The following is a 19,769-nucleotide window of genomic DNA, read 5'->3' as shown; positions in this document are numbered from 1 at the left end:
CTTCCAATTTCTTTAAAGGACCGATTTCTTTCTTATCTTATATGCTATTCTCTTAGACTGGAAACAGCATCCCCTTCCATTCCCCCATTACTTTCAGATATCAATTCAAAGACCACTTCCTAAGAGATGTATTCCTGGTTCTCTCCCATTCTAGGCCAAGTTTTATTTTTCCTATATGTGTTCCTAGATCCTGTTCCTTTCCTTCATCATCTATCTTAGTTTGTAGTGATACATCGGTATTTATGATTATTTTATGAACTCTGCCTGTACCACAAGACACTATGTTTCTTAAGGGCAAGGATTCTGTCTGATTTTATTCACAATAATATCTTTAGTCCCCAGTGTAGTGCCTGACACGTTAATTGCTCAATTAATATTTATGAATGAATGGTCCCTTAGATATTCTGTCACATTTCTGAGGATTATTGATCTGCCTCTTTACCATTCCACTGCCACCATTTGGGTTCCACACCAAGGTACCTCTCCTCCGTGGCCCTTTGTAGAAGATTCTGGACAATATTTTGAAATTCTCAAATGTTTTTATTTCTTTTGTTGCTAACAATGTAGGGGAAACAGGTTCTCCTCAAAAGCTTCCCCTCAAAACTGATACTATATTTCATATTTTCTTCAGTTGAGTCTAAGACACATATATTAAAACATACACATATAAGCTATACATATACATGTATAATGTATATCTAGGTATGTAATATACTTCTGAGTGTGTGCATGTGTATTTTTTCCTGTCCTATCTCTGAAATTGTGAGGGGTTTCACAATTAATGTCATAGTGTAATTGGCAACATTTTTTTCCCTTAGTGCTATATAAAATAATGTCTGTTACAAATAGAGGAAGCTTAGATTTGATAAATTCAAGATTTATTTTTTTAGTCAAGCCCTATAAGTAGAGACAGTGATCACACAGATGCAGCTGCTAATGTTTAGTTGTTGTTCACAAAGGATTGAAATAGGGCATATTTAACTTTCAGAAGAAATCAGTTTTCAGGATATGCTGAGCATATCACTGGAGTGGGAGCCAAGGCTTTTAGGTAAATAGTAGGATCAGGCCTCTGGCAAAGTATGAAGAAACCAGTCCCATTGGCAGGAGCTGAAGGAGTAGCAGCCAAATGGTTCGCTTTGCAGCGTCACTCTCTTTACTCCTTTTCCGTTATTATTTCTGTTGTAGCTACCTTAACTTCCTCAGACTGTTTCCTGGACCTCATGAAGTTATTGTGGACTTACTGTGTACCCAGCACTATGCCAGGGAAATAACCATAAAAAGGACATGGTTCTGGCCAACTGGAAGAATCAGTGCTCCTAGTTTGGGACTTACTGAATTAATATGCTGTAATGCAGGGGCAGGGAGGGGAGGATATGTAAACAAATAAGGACAGGACAAAGTAAGTGTAATCATATACGTAAGTAAAAGTGCTTTTTGAGCAAAGAGAAAGGAACAATTAAGTAAATCCTGGAAAGTGGGAGAAAACTTGCAGCAGACATAGTGTTTGAGTTTGGCTCTGTAGTTTAAATCAGAGTTCATCATAGAACAGTGGGAGAGTGGATGGTAGCATTCTAGATAGGAATTGCTATGTGTCAAAGCATTGAGGTTGGAAAGATCATGTAGTTTCTGGTTTAAGGAACATTCTCTGTGAATAGAATGAATAATTTATATGCTGGGGTGGAAGGTGGTTGATGAGGCTACAAAAAGTAGTTTGCAGCGAATTTGTTTTGCTGTGTTTGGAAAGCTAAGGAGTTTCAATTTTTTCCTTTCAGTGGGCAGCCATCAAGGGCTCTCAATTTGAGGAGTAACATAATTAAATTTGCTATCACTGTGAAAATTGTCCACAACAGATATGGAAGTCTGATTCACCTCATCTTACTTAACACCTACAATGTGCTATAATTTATATATGTTATTTGATTCTTACAGCAACCTTGTGTTATAGATATTTATCTTCACTTTACAGCTGAAAAAAAATGGAGTTTTGTAGAGATTAAATAGCTTTCCTGACTTCATAATAAAGACTAGAATTAAAAGAAGGATGCCTTCAGTCTACAGCTTGTAAAAGTATGGCAAAGGAATTTGAAAGCTTGCAGAAGGAGCATTCCTTAGTATTTAGGAAAAATGAATTAGTTAAATCAGAATCAGCCTTTATCCTTTATAAATGGTTTCTGGTAATATGGTAATATGTTATTTAGAAACTGTATACTAAAGTCGTAATCAGAAATGAACAGTACTGGTAGTTTTTAAGAGAAGTGTTTAAGTGGTCAAGGAATACATTATTATTTCAATGTCTACATGAATGTCAATGTGAAAAAATTTAGACTCTGAAGTTCAACTTATGAAAGTGCTTGGCACATTGCCTGCCATGTCGTGTAGTTGCTCAGTAACTGCTGAATTGGAATCTAGACTGTGGAAGAGGTCTCAGCATGTCCCTGAAGTTAGTATCTTCACATATACGTTAATCCAGCTGGGGCAGAATTCTCTCATTTAGAATGCCAGACTTTTACAGAAATAGCTTTGTTTTCATTTGCAGGTTCTGACTTTTAAACAGGTTCAGAAATTCACATGATCAGCTAAGATCTTATTCTAGGAGGCAAAAGAAAAAACTAACTGCTGTGAATACTTTTTAGAAAGAAAAAAATACATAAACACCAGAAGTCACCGTCAGAAGGCATTCTTCTCTTCTCTGACTCTCGTCCTGCTGGAAAATGCTACTTCAATACATCAGTGTGCTTTAATACAAGATAGGTTAAAGTGCCTTCATGCGAGCTTTTCCTCTGTGTTGCTAACACTGCACAGCCTGAAAGGAGAATGTGGGAGGCAGTAGGTCAACCTAAACTCTGTTGCCTACCTCTATTTTCTGTAGCCTTTTTCTCCACAACCCCTGACAACTGATTTCTATAAGACACATGGATACCAGAGCTACCTCCACACAATTTAGAATTTAGTTCTCAGTTCCTTGTGGACCAGATTATGTGCCTCCCCCATCCCCTTTTCTCATTCTTGTCGTTTATGAAGCTCTATCTAGAAGTTGTAGGGTCAAATCCAAATTCAAGTTTATCTGGTTGGCAAACCCCATGCTCCTTCCTCTTCAGTCCATTGCCTCTGAAGGCTCCTGCCCAAATGAAACACAGCTGCCATCTGACTTGTAATCATCATTATAGATTTTTCCTTTTTCAAGGAAATTTAATAAAAGGAGGGAACTGATTTACATTTACATTTACATTAAAACATAATAATCTGATATTTACTGTCTACCAGCACAATTCTGAAATAAGCTCTTTCCTTGTCAGTATCCTTTAACTGCTTTGCTGCAATGATGTAGAGCTTTATTCTTACCTTCTTCTCCCGCTAAATTATTGTCTGGCTTTGGGACACAAGTTGTTAGTGTAGTCATTAAATTTCAGTTAAAATCTACTGTATTAAACTAAGTCCAATAAGGAATTATTTTGCAGATTCCAAATGGTTGGCTTTAACAATGAGAGCTGGATTTAATAATGACAGACATTTCTTTGTTTTAAAAATTTGATTTAAAAATTCTCTATTGAACTCTTACATCCAATACCAGTTCTGTAATACAGACCCAAAATATAATTCAGCTAGTTAGGTACATTGATGGGACAAACTGCATGAAGTTTCTTTTTATTTGGGATGGAGAAATTTTTTTTTTATAATGTTATATTTGATACAGACAAAAGAATTTTGGAATATATGTCTAACTTATGAAACATAATAAAATAAACACATGTGAATCCATTTAGAGTACAATAAGAAATACAAAATTTAATTTATGTCGAGGATTCCTGTGTGCTTTTCCCTGGTCACATTACCCCCAGGTTACGCCTTCCCCAGAAATAAGCCCTCTATAAAATTTTGTGTTTATTCTTCCCTTTCATTAGCCTTATGTTTTTTTCCTGTGGCAAAGAGGTTGTTTTCCTTATTTGTTACCGTTTCACTTTAACCTTGACTGAATGTCCTCAAACTAAAATTTAGTATATTAAATTACAAGCTAAAGTACATAAATATTTGGATATAGTCTGGTTATAATTGATTTAAATGCATATGTAATGAAACTCTAATAAGATTTGGGCCTAAGCAATACAGAACTGTGTTTACAGAATCTTACAAAATCAGGCCTTCTGCTTCATTAAACTTGTAGGATACATATGGTAGCTACTTTCTCAATATATGTAGTCTTTTCTATCATTACTATTACATATTTCTCTCCATACATTTATTAAATAGAAAAAAATCACTTATGAATATTGCTATTGTGTGTTTTGTGTTTTGTTGTCTGACTTTGCTACTTACATTTAATCACATATTTATATAAAATCCAAATTAGTTTTCAAATTTTCAGTATGTTAAAATCAAATTGCCTCTTTCAGTTTAAGTTTTTTTAGTAATGTTTACATTTTAGAAGAATCATACAGTCATTAGCATTTAGACTAAATGATCTTTTATACAGTATTTGAGATAATATGTTCCTATAAAATCCTTTGATGAATATTTTATATTTATATAATTGTTTTCCTGTGTATTCTCTAGGTGGTGGAAAAGATCATGCTACATGTCTTTTTAAAAAATAGTATTGTTATATAGGAGTAAAATAATCAAAAATCACCATTATTATAAATAATACAGTTTAGATCAAAGATCAGTTATCTAAGAGATATATTTTAGTAGCTAAGACTTTAAAGAAAGATGTTTCCTTGAGTTTGTGAGAGTTCCTTAACTACCATCAAGGTGAAAATATACCTTTTAACCATATAAGCTTTTTCTATAGTTAATAGAAATAATGTTTTCTGCCATAGAGATGTATCTTAGGAACTGCAAAAGAAGAAAGCTCGTTCTTCTTTTCAAGTTTGAATTAAGAGAAGATAAATAAAAACTGAGAAACTTGCTTAACAACTACATTAAATCTTATAACTGATATGGTCTGTCTTATTCAGTTAGGCTAGTTATGAGTAGAGCTAGGGCTTAGCAAAAACAATGCCAGGAAGTTAGAATTGGTCGTTATTAGCAGGACTTGGCTAACACTATATGCACAGCCAAATAGACTTTAGTCACAGGAGCTATAGCAGATCTAGGAAAAAAGATGTTAGATCGTGAGCTGAAATATGGATAGGATCAATATAATTAAGATCCTTGACTACATTTTTAAAAATCTAGATGTGTGATAAATCCACATTGAACAATTTGTTGGGAAGAAAGGTGCAGGAATGCTTAGAAACTAAAGTGAATGAGTATTGTGTTCCAAAATATCCCAGGATTATTTGTTCTCCTTTATCACAGAGTCAGAGCTTTATTGGTTCCATGGTGCTGAGCTTTTAAAACAAGTCTCTTTTCCTGGTGTACTGGCCTATATTGTTCTAATATATTCAGGATTCCTTAGCCTGCATGTTTATTCATGCAGTACATAAACCATTCAGTTTTACTCATGTACATTCCAAAACCAGGCCTTGATCAAAACATTTTGCTATTGAGGTTCTGTAAGATTTGTTACTTTTTCTTTAAGACATTCTTCACAAAAGCTTTTCATTGCTTTAGTTGCATCAACCAATTATTTTAGAAAGTACCTCATTGGTTTCTTTATAAATGTTACTGTTTTTGTTAGGATGGTCGTTTGAAGCCAGGAGATCAACTTGTCTCAGTAAACAAGGAATCTATGATTGGTGTATCATTTGAAGAAGCGAAAAGGATAATTACCAGAGCCAAGTTGAGGTAACTATCCTATCCATAAGATAGAATGAGTCATTTAGCATGACTCTTTAAAAATAGTAATTTAAGATGTCTTCAGTACTTTATAGAAAATATTTTTTAATATTATTGGAAATATTGTCTTAGAATTCAATTGTACCATATTCATAGCATATCCATAAAGTGATTTCTTTTTAATACTAGGTCAGAATCTACTTGGGAGATAGCATTCATAAGACAAAAATGTGACAGCAATTACCCGGAAAAGCTATCGTGTACATCCCTTTTAGAAGCTTCAGGAGAATATGGACCTCAAGCCTCAACATTTAGTCTTCTTTCTTCTCCCCCTGAAATACTAATTCCAAAGACCTCATCCACTCCCAAAATTAATGACACCATTTTACCTTCTTATAAGATAAGTCAGGTAATCTTAAATTTCTGTTTATATATGTAGTCCATAAATCCCTTATTTTTTAATGTTTGTTAATTACATATAGAATTGTAACTTCAGCAATATTGTTTGTGAACAAATTAGAAGTATTTCCTGAAAAGATTTTTTCTTTTTTCCTACTTAAGATTTTTATGAAAAAAAAAAAGATTTTGCTGTGTTGTCAATAAACATAATTTTTTTAAAGTCAGTGTGCCTTGTGTCTGGAAGCATAATCAGAGAATATCAGCATGACAAAATGGTACCACAAAAATATTCATAGCTATCACTCAAAACTATGTTAAGAATGTCATATTTCATGTCAGTCTCTAATATGGACTGGTAATTATCATTTTTGTTTTCTGCCTGACTTTAATCAGGCAATCTTCCTTTTAATTCCTTAGCTTCTTTTTTGCACAGTGAGGCTAATCCTAATCATCCACACAAGGTGGCTATTGCTCCCTCACATGTGCATGCTAGAATATAGTTCATCCTGTTCAAATCATACAAAATGGAAAATTTCTATGTCAAAATTAATATAATAAATTATTAATTGCTACAATGTCCTAACAAATCACAGTTACAAGACAGAACATATATTCTTTAAATATATGTTGTTATAAAATAGGAAACACAGATAGGCTTTCAGTCAGTAGACTAAAATTCGTCAAAGGTAACTTCAATTTCAGGTACATGCTGATCAGAGGCAGAGTATAAGATTTTCTGTCAGCCTCTTCTACTTTGTCATTTGGAATTAAATAGCTTTTAAAAGACAAGGTACATGGCCTTGTGTTTTGTTATCCATGGACATTGTTACCTTTAATTCTGAATTGCTTTTTTTGGAGATGAATGTATAAAAATTTTAGAGTTTCATATTTTTTGGAATATTCTTTTAATCTCTTTAACCATTCGTTTCATGTTAACATGAGCTTCCAGTCTGGTCTTTGACCTACTTTAGAAAATGACATTGCATGTTCTTCATTTTCTTTCACAGATAAAAACTGGATACAACAAAACAGAACAGACTCCAATTACTTCTTCAGACAACAGCACTACGGATATGTCTAATACAGGTAAATGCACATTTAATTCCTCTTTCCTGTTATTTTTTTTTCAATTACTCTTTCTCAGTGAGGAGTGCATGATGTAACTTAATAGACTTTAAAGAAGGGTGCATTATATCTTTTTTCCTTTAATGAATAAAAGAGCAAAATTAATGTATTATCCAATGGTCCCTGTTAAATTATGACATTTATTGGAAATTTTGCTGACCAAAGAATTGAAATTTTAAAAGATTCATTATCTAACATTGTTTATGAAGCTATAATAAGTAATGAATTTTTAAAATCAAATAATGAAAAGTCTCCTATAAATTAAGATTAGGTTACCTTGTCCTTATAGTGAAATAGTGATGAGGTATATTAAGTGCACCTCTAGAAAACACATTATGAAAGGGAGCATAGCTTAAGAAAAGAAATATGCTTTGGTTTTTTTAGAAGAAATCATGTGGATATAAATTAGAGAGGACATCAATATTGTGAATTCATTGTTATTGATTCTTAATTACCATAAAATGATTTATTGACTTTTTAAAACAATAAAGCATTAATTGTCTGCGCTACCCATAAACAAAACTGATTTTTCTATCAGGCTATAATGTGCTTATTGTCTCAAATATCAAGAAAAAATATTTCTCCCCTGAAATTGTCTCCAGAAGTTAAACACAATAATCAAAAAAGTATACTTAAATGAAAAGCTAATTACATATGGCTAAATTATAGTGCAAATTGTTACCTGTGTATTTTAATTTTTAATAGCATTATTTACATAAGAATTGAAAAATAAAGAAGAGTTAATTTAAATAGCTACTGAAATTTATAGGAATTTATACTAGATTCCATAGTAGTTTACTCTGCTGTGGGGCATTTATTTACCAGTGAGTTAGTAGTAATCTTTAGCCATAAGTTATATGCCTTTTTACTTAATGAGATTTAAAACTTTATTAGCATTCTTCCCTTTACATAATTAATTTCCAGTCCCTTGATATACTGTCTTCAATTTAAACTGAGAACCCATGTGAAAAAAAAAAGATAGGTGAATGAAGCAGTTATAAGGAGATAGGAATCAAAGTTGCTAGATAACAAAAGTCAAGGTCCTTTATTCCTTGATTGTATTAATTATTATGTAACATTTATACAATATGTTTTTAATTTTTAAAGTAATCAAACACTCAGTGCCTCCTATAGCCATTTATTTATTCAATAATCATTTGTGAATATGTTTTATGTGTAGAAAACATAATATAGTAGGAATTATGAAGGAATTAGGATATTTACTATGATATGTAATAGTATATTGTTAAATAAAATGTGGTTAAAAATCTTTATTATTCAAATTAGAAAATATTTAAAAATATGTGTATTTGTAGATGTATATATATGTGTTTATTTTGTGAAGTAACTACTATTTGCAGTATTCTGTGTTAATTAAAGCAGGATGTGGGTGGCTTTGGTACTCTGAAAAGCATACTGTCTTGTGGATGAATAACATATTTATACAAATAATGTGAAGACATGAACAAAATAGACTAAGGAAAGTAGTAGTGAGTGGTATGAGTATGATATAGGGAAGACACAATGGTGTTACCACCAGGCTCTGAATGCAGGCTTCAATGTTCAAATCCATGCTTCCAGCTTATTAGCTTTGTAACCTTGAAATAATTGCCTAATTGGGTTGTTTTGAGGATTAAATGAGATCATGCATGTCAAGCATTTAGCATTGTAATTGGTTCATAGTATATGCTTCAGTAAATTTTTTTGTTGTCACTTTTACAGAACCTATAGAGTATAGCTCAGATAATAGTCCAAGGCATGTTTTTAAGAGAAGTAAAAGCTCCCTACTCTTGATTCAATTTTGTATCCTCCTCTCCACCCCCAAAACAAGTACATAGTAAGGGATCTGTCACAATATGCAGAAATTAATTAAGAAAAATTTCTTGGCAAAACTCAGACATCCATCCAAATCTTGAAGGAAGTGGGGGAGGCAGAAGGTCATCTCAAGTTAAGGAAGCATCACAAGCAAAAGCACAAAACTAAGGCCAAGCTAGATGTCAGGTAACCCCAAGAGAAAGGTCTGAATTGAGCAAAGAGATCTTGTAATAACAAATAAACTGAGGTAAATTCACACCAGTGGCTATAAGAAATGATGCTAGATTTTGTAACAGAAAAATAGTTTAATGGAAAATATATTTAAGTAAGTTGTATGTAAAGTAAATATTAAAATGCAATTAAAATGGACCATTTTTCTAGGGTAGAAATACTGTTAACTCGGTTCTTTTTTCTTTTACATAAATGTAGTAGGCAACATACTTCTGGGGGGTGGAAAAAAAGGCAAAATCACTTCTAAATTATGTCTCGATAACTTATATACATTGTGATTTGCCTGTGATAAGTACTTAATTATAGATTGTTCCAAATTAGAACATTATCACTTCTAGACTCAGTTGGTATTTATTCAAAAAATAGAAATAAATTTTAATGTTAACCTCAACAAAACTAATAAGGTAATTCTACCTCTGTTCTCACCTCAAAATCATTTCAAAGTATAAAATCACTAGAATTTTTTAAATCTACATAATACTTAAATGTTTTCACAGACTGTTCTATTACAGAAATTTCTTATTACAAAATCCAGAGTTGTTTACTATTGCCATGATTTGAATAACACAGGAGCTTTCAAGTGACCTAAAAGTATACTAAAGACATTCCTAAGAATATCAATAAAGAATTATTGCGTAAAGAAATACTGTCATTTTTAGCTCTTTGAAGTATCTCCAAATTCTTTTCCACAGAGGTTGCACTAATATGCAGTCCCACCAGCAGTGTAAGAGTGTTCCCGTCTCTCCACATCCTCGCCAGCATTTGTTGTTTTAGGATTTTTTTGATAGAGGCCAATCTCACTGGGGTTAGGTGATATCTCATTGTGGTTTTGATTTGCATTTCTCTAATGATTAGAGATGTTGTGCATTTTTTTATATGTTTGCTGGCCATTGTTCTGTCTTCTTTTGAAAAGTTTCTGTTCATTGCCTTTGCCCATTTATTGATGGGGTTTGATTTTTTCTTGTTGATTTTTTTAAGTTCTAGATAGATTTTTGTTATCAGCCCTTTATTGGATGTGTAGAGAGCAAATATTTTCTCCCATTCTGTAGGCTGTCTATTCACTCTAATGATAGTTTCTTTGGCTGTGCAAAAGCTTTTTAATTTGATCAGATCCCATTTATTTATTTTTGTTGCTGTGGTGATTGCTTTGGGGGTCTTCTTCAAAAATTCTTGGCCTAAGCCGATGTCTGAAAGGGTTTTCCCAACATCTTCTTCTAGAATTCTTAAGGTTTCATGCCTTAGGTTTAAGTCTGCTATCCATCTTAAATTGATTTTTGTGAGAGGTGAGAAATACCATTCAATCCAGTAATAGCACTATTAGGCATCTACCCAAAAGAGCAAAAGACATTCTATAATAAAAACATCTGTACCCGAATGTTTATGGCAGCACAATTCACTATTGCAAGGATGTGGAAACAACCCAAGTGCCCATCAATTCATGAGTGGATTATTAAAATTTGGTATATGTAAACAATGGAATATTACTCAATTGTAAAAAACGACAGTGATCTCGCACCTCATATATTCCTGGATTGAGTTTGAGCCCATTACCGCAGTGAGGTATCACAAGATCGGAGGAATAGCCTCCACATGTACTCGCCATTAAATTCGCACTAACTGATCAACAACACTATGGTGCTCACATGGTAGTAATATTCTCCAGGGATTAGGGGGTTGGGAGGGGGGTAAACTCATAACTGATGGATGCGGTGAGCATTGTAGAGGGGAAGGGCATGCCTCTAATCCTCACTTGGGTGAGGCAAAGACATAAAATGTTACCAAAATGTTTGTACCCTCATAATATCCTGAAATAAAATTTAAAAAAAAAAAGAAGTACCATCATTACTTTAATTAAGGCACAAACCTTAATTCCTCCCTATCAAGTCTTTTGAAACTGAAACAAAGTAGTGATGGGGAAAAATATCTATTCAAGGTTTGTGGTGTTAATCAAATGGTATTGATCCTTCCCTTATAAAACTTCTCTTTCTTCTTGTACAAAGAGGAACAGGAACAGACAATCCAAGAGAATAATAAGCCATACCTTGGAAAGTCTCACTCCCCCAGAGAGGAGCAAATAAAGAGCTAAGGCCATAATAGAGAAATGTCATTGACAAATGAGGAAAACTGTCTATGAGGGGCTTTTGAGGTGAAGCTACGCTGAATTAGCAAAGCATGCTAGATTTATGCACAGACCTTCTTAAGGTTTTAACTCAGAAGTAAAGGTTTAGGGGAAAATTGACTGGAAGAAAACAAGATTTTGTTAAGCCCTGATTGCATGTTGTTAAATGGGGTTAGTATAATTTTACATTAAATCTTGTATTAATATTACTTCGAAAAAAGGGTCTTTGAAAAAAAACCTGTTAATACAGTGTCTTTGTGTTAGTATTAACAATACTTTATAGTTTCCACAGTTTTTGATGATTTTATTGATTTTATCTTTACAACCTCGATGAGCTAATCTGTTTTATTCTCCCACTTTACAAATGAGCAAACATGATGAAAGATGTTGATACATTTAAGAACATTGGTTTCTGAAGTCACAAGAGATTAGAATCCTAACATTGTCATGTAGAGCTATGTGACCTTGGACTAATTACTTTACCTTTTCTGGCCTTGGTCTTTTCATCTTTGAGATGGTAATAATAACACCTATGTCATTGTGGTTATTGTGAAGATTAATGAGCTTATTATATTTGTAAAGTATTATAATAAATAGTATACTGTCTGGTTAGAAGTAACACTATATATATATAGAGAGAGAGAGAGAGAGAGAGAGAATTTTTTTATCCCAGAGCCAACAATTAGGTATCGTGACAACGAAGGAGAGTTACTTGCTTTTATCAGAATTGTAAAAATTCCATTATACTAAAATCATTCATTCTCAAGGTTTAATTCCATTTGAAGCTAAGAGTCAGTCACCATTTTCTTTTTATGATCTTGACACCTATAAGCTATATTAAAGATTTTACATAGAATGTTAAGGATGTGTTAAAGGTTTAGAGGAAGACTATTTATTTTCATATGCGCTTCTTATGTTCTTAAGAGAATGCAAATGATTTTGTACTTAGAGACAGATGCTCTGAGAAATGAAAAAAAAAATTAAAACACTGCATAAAGATGTGACATTTTAAAAAGTTTTTTCTCCTTCCTCTTATTTCTATGTAGAACTAGTAAAATACCATTTAAAAGTGTATTTAGAATAGTAAAATTTTAGATAGTAAGGATCAACATGAATTACAAGAATTTGTTTTACTCACTTTGGCATATTAAAGCAAATAATTTTTCAAGTTCTAGTCCTTTGTAGCAGCTGGTTTCGTATTCATGCAACAAGGATAAAGGGAAAGTTCATTTAATTTACTTAAATGTAACCTGTCTGTAAAATAAGAAACAGGATTTTTAGCTCAAAGTTCAGAGTCTATATCATACTTTATCTACAAACTTGAAATGATTTGCATTTATGGGTTTTTCCAGAATATTTCCAGAATTCATATCACAAGACCACTTTTGCAAGTCAAAGAAATATCATGCTCTTTTTGAATATCTAATATGATTTTACTTTTTTTGAAAAAAAAGGATTTTTTATCTTTGTAAGGGCATTGTGCTGATGGTAGTGGTGGGATGTGGTAATGGCAGTAGTGGTGGGATGTATGGTTGTCTTTTAAGTTAATATTTCTGTGGGACTTCACAATGCATACATAACTGGCTACTCTTTTCATATGTTAGGATTCAAGTGAAGCTGGTTTATAGAATAAATTTTAGATTTAAAGAAAAAATAATCATGAAAACAAAAGTAAAAGCTGCCAACTGATTATCCAGAATTATTTTTGAACAGCAGGAACCCAGAATATATCCTGTCAAATGAAAATTTCTATTCCAATTAAGTTCCCAATTAATGTGCACCCTGTTGTCTCTTAGATGTTGCTCCTGCCTGGACTGATAATTATGGACTACAAGGAAAGAAGATTTCCCTAAATCCCTCTGTTCGTCTTAAGACAGAGAAACTAGAAATGGTAAACCCTTTAAATTTTCATTTTTCTTCCATAAGGCAACAGCAGGAAGTAAGTATTCTCATTCTTTGAAAGAATAAAGTACAGGAGCCATTAGTTTCTTGAAGTTACTTATTTGCAATTAAATGAATGGCAGTTTGGATCCAAATTATTTAATTCATGTTTGAGCTTGGCAGTTCTTACAGTTCACTAGTACAAAATAGAAATAAAACCTTTTGTAGCTAAATTGACATTCAAATCAATCAATTTCCTCTTCTCTGGGAATAAGACAAATATGATGTTTTCCAATCTAGAATCAAAGGAAATGTGGAATAAATTATAACAAAGTATATTAGGCTTCCTAGATAATAGCAATGAGTACAATGAAGTAATACTTCACTTTTCAACTTAAGTAAAGGGAAACTAAATCCTAAATAACAAAATAGTAATATGCCCCTTACATATAAAAAGATAGTAGCAATATGCTAAGGCACCAAAATATAGTCTTGGGGAGAATGAAACATTGAGACTTTCTATTTGTAAAAGAAACTTAAGATGATTAAAAAAGAAAAATTAAAGGTAGAAAAGCACTTGAAAACTTTTCCTATCAAGTTACTAGGGATCTGACAGGAAAAATGTGCTATATTTTTTTCAATGTAAAATGGACCTATTTATTCCCGTATCCATACCTTTGCTTGGCCCTATTATACTACCATTCTCATTGCCAATTTGAATCTTACCCATTGTTCAAATTCTGACTTGTGTAGGAGAGAAAAGATTTTTCTCACCCATTACTAGGTTCATGGCTGAAACACCTATAACAAGAGAAAAACATGCAAATTTATTTAAGTTTTATATGACATGGGAGCCTTCAGAAATGAAGACCCAAAGAAACAGGGAAAACTGTTTTTATGAACACTTGTATAGAAATATGACTAGAAGACAAAGGGTATGATCTGATGGTAATAAACTGAGGGGAACATAGCAAGGCCTGTGTGTTCAGATTCTTCTTGGCATCTCTGTGTCTTCAGAGATGAAGACATTTCCTTTCCTCTGGGTATAGGGAGGACCCCTCTGGAATAAGGGGAGAAAACACCTACATTTAGGGGAAAGAAAGCTAAGTTTTACAGCCCACTCCAGGGGAGAAAGGATGAGAGAAAGTAAGAGAGACCTTCTTGCTTCTGCTATCTTCTCAAATGCCAACGTGCCATATTTTGAGGCAGCATGTTCTGAGTCCCGTCATTCAGTTCTGTCTCCTTTAGCCAGACTTTGCAAACTACTGTAGTTCAGGCCAATATTACTTTCTTTTGTACATCAGTAGCACTTACCATCACTTGGTAACACCCTATAATCTTTGTATCTTGTTTTATCAATGAAACTGTGTCTTCACCATAGACCCTGTAGTACCTACCGTTGTTTAAACACCTGATTTGTGCTCAATAAAACTTTCTAAATAATTAGATACTTGAGATGTCTCCTTTATATTTTCTAAATCCTGAGTATCTTTTGCTAACCTGTGCTCTCTTTTTATTTATGGCAACATGTAAGTTCTGGCTAATGACATGGTCTACAATTAGTTAATATTAACACTTTCAAAAATAAAGTATTTGAGATTTAAAAACATATCTATTACATATATAAAAAACAATTACTGTGCTTTAAATGATGTTGATTTAATATACATTTTTGAAAATTCAAGATTTAATACCATCCCTCTAGATAAGGAGAAAATCTAGCTGACCACTTTACCTGGCAGACTTTTGTGCATGAAACAAAGTTTGTAGTACATTGTATCATCAGAAACAAAGGTGTCACTATCTTAGCCACCCATGTGGACAATCTGTGGCATCATGTCAGTGCTCAAAAAGTTTTGGATTTTGGAGCATTTCAGATTTTCAGATTAGGGATGCTCAATTTGTATATGTAAACAATGAATAAAATAAAACAAGGCAGTTTTTTAAATACATAGTCAAGCTTGAGAGGAAAAAAGGAAAGAAAAAAGGGAAAGGAGAGGAGGGAAAGAAATCTCACACAACAGAAATGTAAGTGTGAACACTGGAAGTTAGTGCTGACATTATGTGGTCCAAGGAAGGACTCAGACTCAGATATTGGGGCTCAAATTTAACATGGTCTTAGGCCCTTTTCAGATGGATTCTGGAACTGATATCCTCTATAGAGAAATACAAGATCCTGAACGATCTGGCTTCCCTCTTCAAAAAAAGGGCTAGAGAGTTAAATTGCTCCCACTGACTCAAGGAAAATACAGAGAACCCCAAAGAAAGGTGGTCGGTGCAAATGAATGGGCCATTTACAAAAGTCAAAACCCAAATGGCAGTTAACTCTGTGAAAAGATGTCCTCCAGGAAAATTAAAATAAAGCAACAGTGAAATACAATTGCCTACTCATTAAGTGGACAAATATTTAAAAGTCTTATAATAGCACTGTTCCCAAGGATATAAAGAAACACCTGGGAACTCTCATCTGATACTCATAAGACTATACTTTGGAGAGCAATTTGGCAAAACTGAACATGCTCGCATCTTTTAACTCAGCAAGTCTACTTCTAGGCATATACCCTAGTGAAAATCCTAGTGCCACTACATAAAGAGACATGCACAATGCAGTAATAATTGGAGCTTTTCAGCTATATCAGGTTTCTTCCTTCCCTGCCAGTGGTAAAATTGTACTTTCCCAACTCCTTAAGAGCCAGTGTGCAGTTCATCATATTTCTTTCCTCTCTGTTTTAGCAGCCAAACTCCCGATGATGGAGGCTATCCCAATCAGGGGCCCTGAATGAGAAATATAGAGAAAGAGAACCCAGCTAACTAACATTGGACATGTAACATTAGCAAGGAGAAAATGAACCTTTGTCTTTTCTAGGTAGCTAAGACTAGGTTTGGGGAAACAGCAGCATAACCAGCCCATCCCAACCAATAGATACAAGAATATTATTGCAGCATTATTTAAAAGAATGAATGATAGGAAATGGCCTAAATGCCCATCAATAAGAGAATAGATAAATCAATGCTAGCATGATTTTTAACATCATGCAGGATATATTATACAGTAAGGAAAATGAACAAGAATCTCATGCATCAACCTGAACAAATTTCACAATGTCATATTTGGTAAAGAAAAGAAATTATACATATCAATACTGCCCTTACAGATATAAAAACATTATAATAGAATGATAAAAGCAATTTTGTGTGCCATCAAATTAGGTAAGCTATATGAAATGGACAAATTTCTAGAAAGACACAAACTACCAAGATTAACTCAAGAAGAAATAGAAAACTGAATAGACCTATAACAAGTAAAGAGATTGAGTTAGTGATCAAAAAATTTCACACAAAGAATAGCTCAGGTCCAGATGGCTTCACAGGTGAATTCTGCCAAACAGTTTTTTAAAAAGCTAACAGCACTCCTTCACAAACTCTTCCAAAAAATATAGGAAGAAGGAACACTTCCCAACTTATTCTATGAGGCCAGCATTACCCTGATACCCAAATCAGGCAAAAACTTCACAAGAAAAAAATCAAAGACCAGCATCTCTTACAATTATAGATATGAAAATCCACAAGAAAATACTAACAAACTAAATTCAGCAACATATCTAAAGGATTATTATGTACTATATCCAAATGGAATTTATTCTAGGAATGTAAATTTAATATATGAAATTCAATCAATATAATACTATATTAATAGAAGAAAGAGCCAAGCCACATGATAATCTCAATAGACACAGAACATTTGACAAAACCTAATACCTTTTCATAATAAAAACACCCAATAAACTAACAATAGGAGGGAATCCCCTCAACCTGATAAAAGGGCATTTATGAGAACCCACTGCTAATATCATACTTAATAATGAAAGAACTGGATGCTTCCTCCTTAATATCGGGGACAGGCAAAGATTTCTGCTTTGCCACATGCATTTTATATTTTACTAGCTGGAGGTTCTAGCCAGGATAATTAGATAAGAAAAAGAAATAAAAGGTACCCAGATTAGACAGGAAGAATTAAAACTATCTCTATTCCCAGATGATGTGATCTTGCATACAGAAAATAAAATCTTAAGGAAATTACTAAAATACTGTTAGAACTAAAAACAAATGCAGCAAGATTTCAGTATACAAAAAGCAGTTGTATTTCTGTATAATAAAATGAAGAATCCAAAAATGAAATTAAAACAATTACAATAGCCTCTAAAAGAATAAAATACTTGAAAATAGATTTAATAAAATAAAGGCAAGACTTATACACTGAAAACTACTAAACATTGTTGAAAGAAATTAAAGAAAACCTAAATAAATGGAAAGACATCTTGTGCTTGTGAATCCATGAACTTAATTGTTAAGACGGCAATATTCCCCAAATTGATACATAGATTTGATGCAGTCTTTATCAAAATATCAGCTGGCTATATTTCAGAAATTGATAAGCTGATCTTAAAATTTGTATAGAAATACATACAAGAGACCCAGAGTTGCCAAAACAGTCTTGAAGAAGAAAAAAGTTGGACTCACATTTAACTGATTTGAAATTTACTATAAATTTGTAATAATTCAAACAGTATGATATTGCCATAAAGATAGAAGTATGGGTGAATGGAATAGAATTAAGATTCCAGAAATAAGCTTATGTATTTGTGGTCAGTCCATTTTCAACAAGGATATAAGGCAATTCAATAGAGAAAGAATAGGCTTTTCAACAAATGGTGCTGGGAAAACTGAACATCCACGTGTAAAACAATGAAGGTGAACCCCAACCTCATATGACATACAAAAATGAATTCAAAATGGATCATTGACCTAAACATAAGAACTAAAGCTGTAAAAACTCTGATAAATTGTACTTTATCAAGATTGAAAAACTTTTCTGCTTCAAAGGACACCATCAAGAAGGTAAAAAAATAACCCACAAAGGGAGAAAATATTTGCAAATCATGTATCTGATAGAGGACTCATATCCAAAATATATAAAGACCTCTTACAATGCAACAACAAAAAGACAACCTAATTTAAAAATAGGTAAAGGATATGAATAAACATTTCTTCAAAGAAAGATCCAAATGGCCAATAACACATGAAAAAGTGCTCAAAATCTTTAGTCACTATTAAAATGCTAATCGAAACTACAATGTGATACTACTTCATACTCTCTAGGTTGCCTGTAATAAAAAAAAAAGATAATAACAAATGCTGATGAGCACTTGGAGAAACTGAAATCTTCATACATTGTTGGTGGGATTGTAAAATGGTGCACCCACTTTGGACAATAATGTGGCAATTTCTCCGAAAGTTACAGTTACCATATGACCAGGCAATTCCACTCCAAGGTATAAACCCAAAGGAAATGAAAGCATATCCTCACAAAAACTTATGCACAAATGTTCATTACAGCATTCTTCATAATACCCAAAAGTGGAAACAACTCAAATGTCCATCTAATAAATGGATAAACAAAATATAGTATTTACATACAATGGAGTATTATTGGACCATAAAAGAAATGAAGTTCTGACACATGCTACAACATGGATAAACCTGGAAACATTAGGCTAAGTGAAAGAAGCCAGCCTCAAAAAGCCACAGATTATATAATTCCATTAATATGAAATTTTTAAACTATCCTTTACATGGGGTTTCACTACTGTCCAATGAGCACATAGTGAGGGCAATACTGCTAATGCCTATACCACATGCCCACATCAGCTAAAGTTTTGCTTTATTTTGGTGCAATTTTTAGAAAAAAGGAAAACCTCTTTTCCACAATAAGAATAAAAAAAATAATAATATGAAATTTCCACAATAGGCAAATTCATGGAGAGAAAATAATGGATTAGTGTTTGGGGAGATGAAGAAATAGCAAGTGACTGCTAATGAGTATGGGCTTTTTTTGGGGGGTGATGAAAAGTTTCAGGACTTAGATTGTGTTGATTGATGTACAACTTTGTGAATATACTAAAAACCATTTAACTGTACACTAAAACCATAATTTTATAGTATGTGAATTATATCTCAATAAAGCTGTTATTAATAAAATGAAAAGTCTCAATGACATGTACAGTAAGGTATGATTTGTGTAAAAATCAGAACTTAAAAGACTGTTTAAAACTCTTTCATATATTTATAGAAATATGAAGTAATGGTATAAAATATACTTGGGAACTGTCCATAGGAAACTACACAGAAAGAGAATATTAAAAACTGAAAACTTAAGCCCAAAACTGGGAGAAAATATTTGTAATGCATATAAGATACAAAGTGTTAATATCCAAAATATATGAAGAATTCCTACAAATCAATCAGAAAAAGACCTACCAATACTACTTTTAGCTCAATATATGCCTGAAAGGGCACTAGTACTTTGTAGCAGTGTATTTAATAGTGAAAAATTGTACACAATCTAAATGACTATCAAAAGGAGAACACTTTAAAAAATGTTCAGTCCAGACAGGGTGCAATAACAACAATTTTTAAAACC

At 32.8% G+C, this 19,769-nt stretch overlaps 1 protein-coding gene and 1 pseudogene across 1 annotated transcript in view; both read left to right on the top strand.

The window, feature by feature from the left end:
• The window catches only part of STXBP4 (syntaxin binding protein 4), a 143,064-nt gene that overhangs the window by 20,253 nt on the left and 103,042 nt on the right, over positions 1-19,769 (top strand). Inside the window, exons 5-8 of the mRNA XM_045525274.1 lie at positions 5,621-5,727; positions 5,908-6,127; positions 7,125-7,203; positions 13,204-13,298. Of these exons, the coding sequence (XP_045381230.1) occupies positions 5,621-5,727; positions 5,908-6,127; positions 7,125-7,203; positions 13,204-13,298 (501 nt within the window). The remainder of the gene's footprint in view (positions 1-5,620; positions 5,728-5,907; positions 6,128-7,124; positions 7,204-13,203; positions 13,299-19,769) is intronic.
• On the top strand, positions 18,910-19,035 carry LOC123621416 (annotated as a pseudogene).

The sequence above is a fragment of the Lemur catta genome, chromosome 15 (assembly GCF_020740605.2).
Source record: "Lemur catta isolate mLemCat1 chromosome 15, mLemCat1.pri, whole genome shotgun sequence".
Taxonomy (NCBI): Eukaryota; Metazoa; Chordata; class Mammalia; order Primates; family Lemuridae; genus Lemur; species Lemur catta.
Note: the sequence above shows the minus strand (reverse complement) of the source record. Positions and strands in the feature narration are given on the sequence as shown.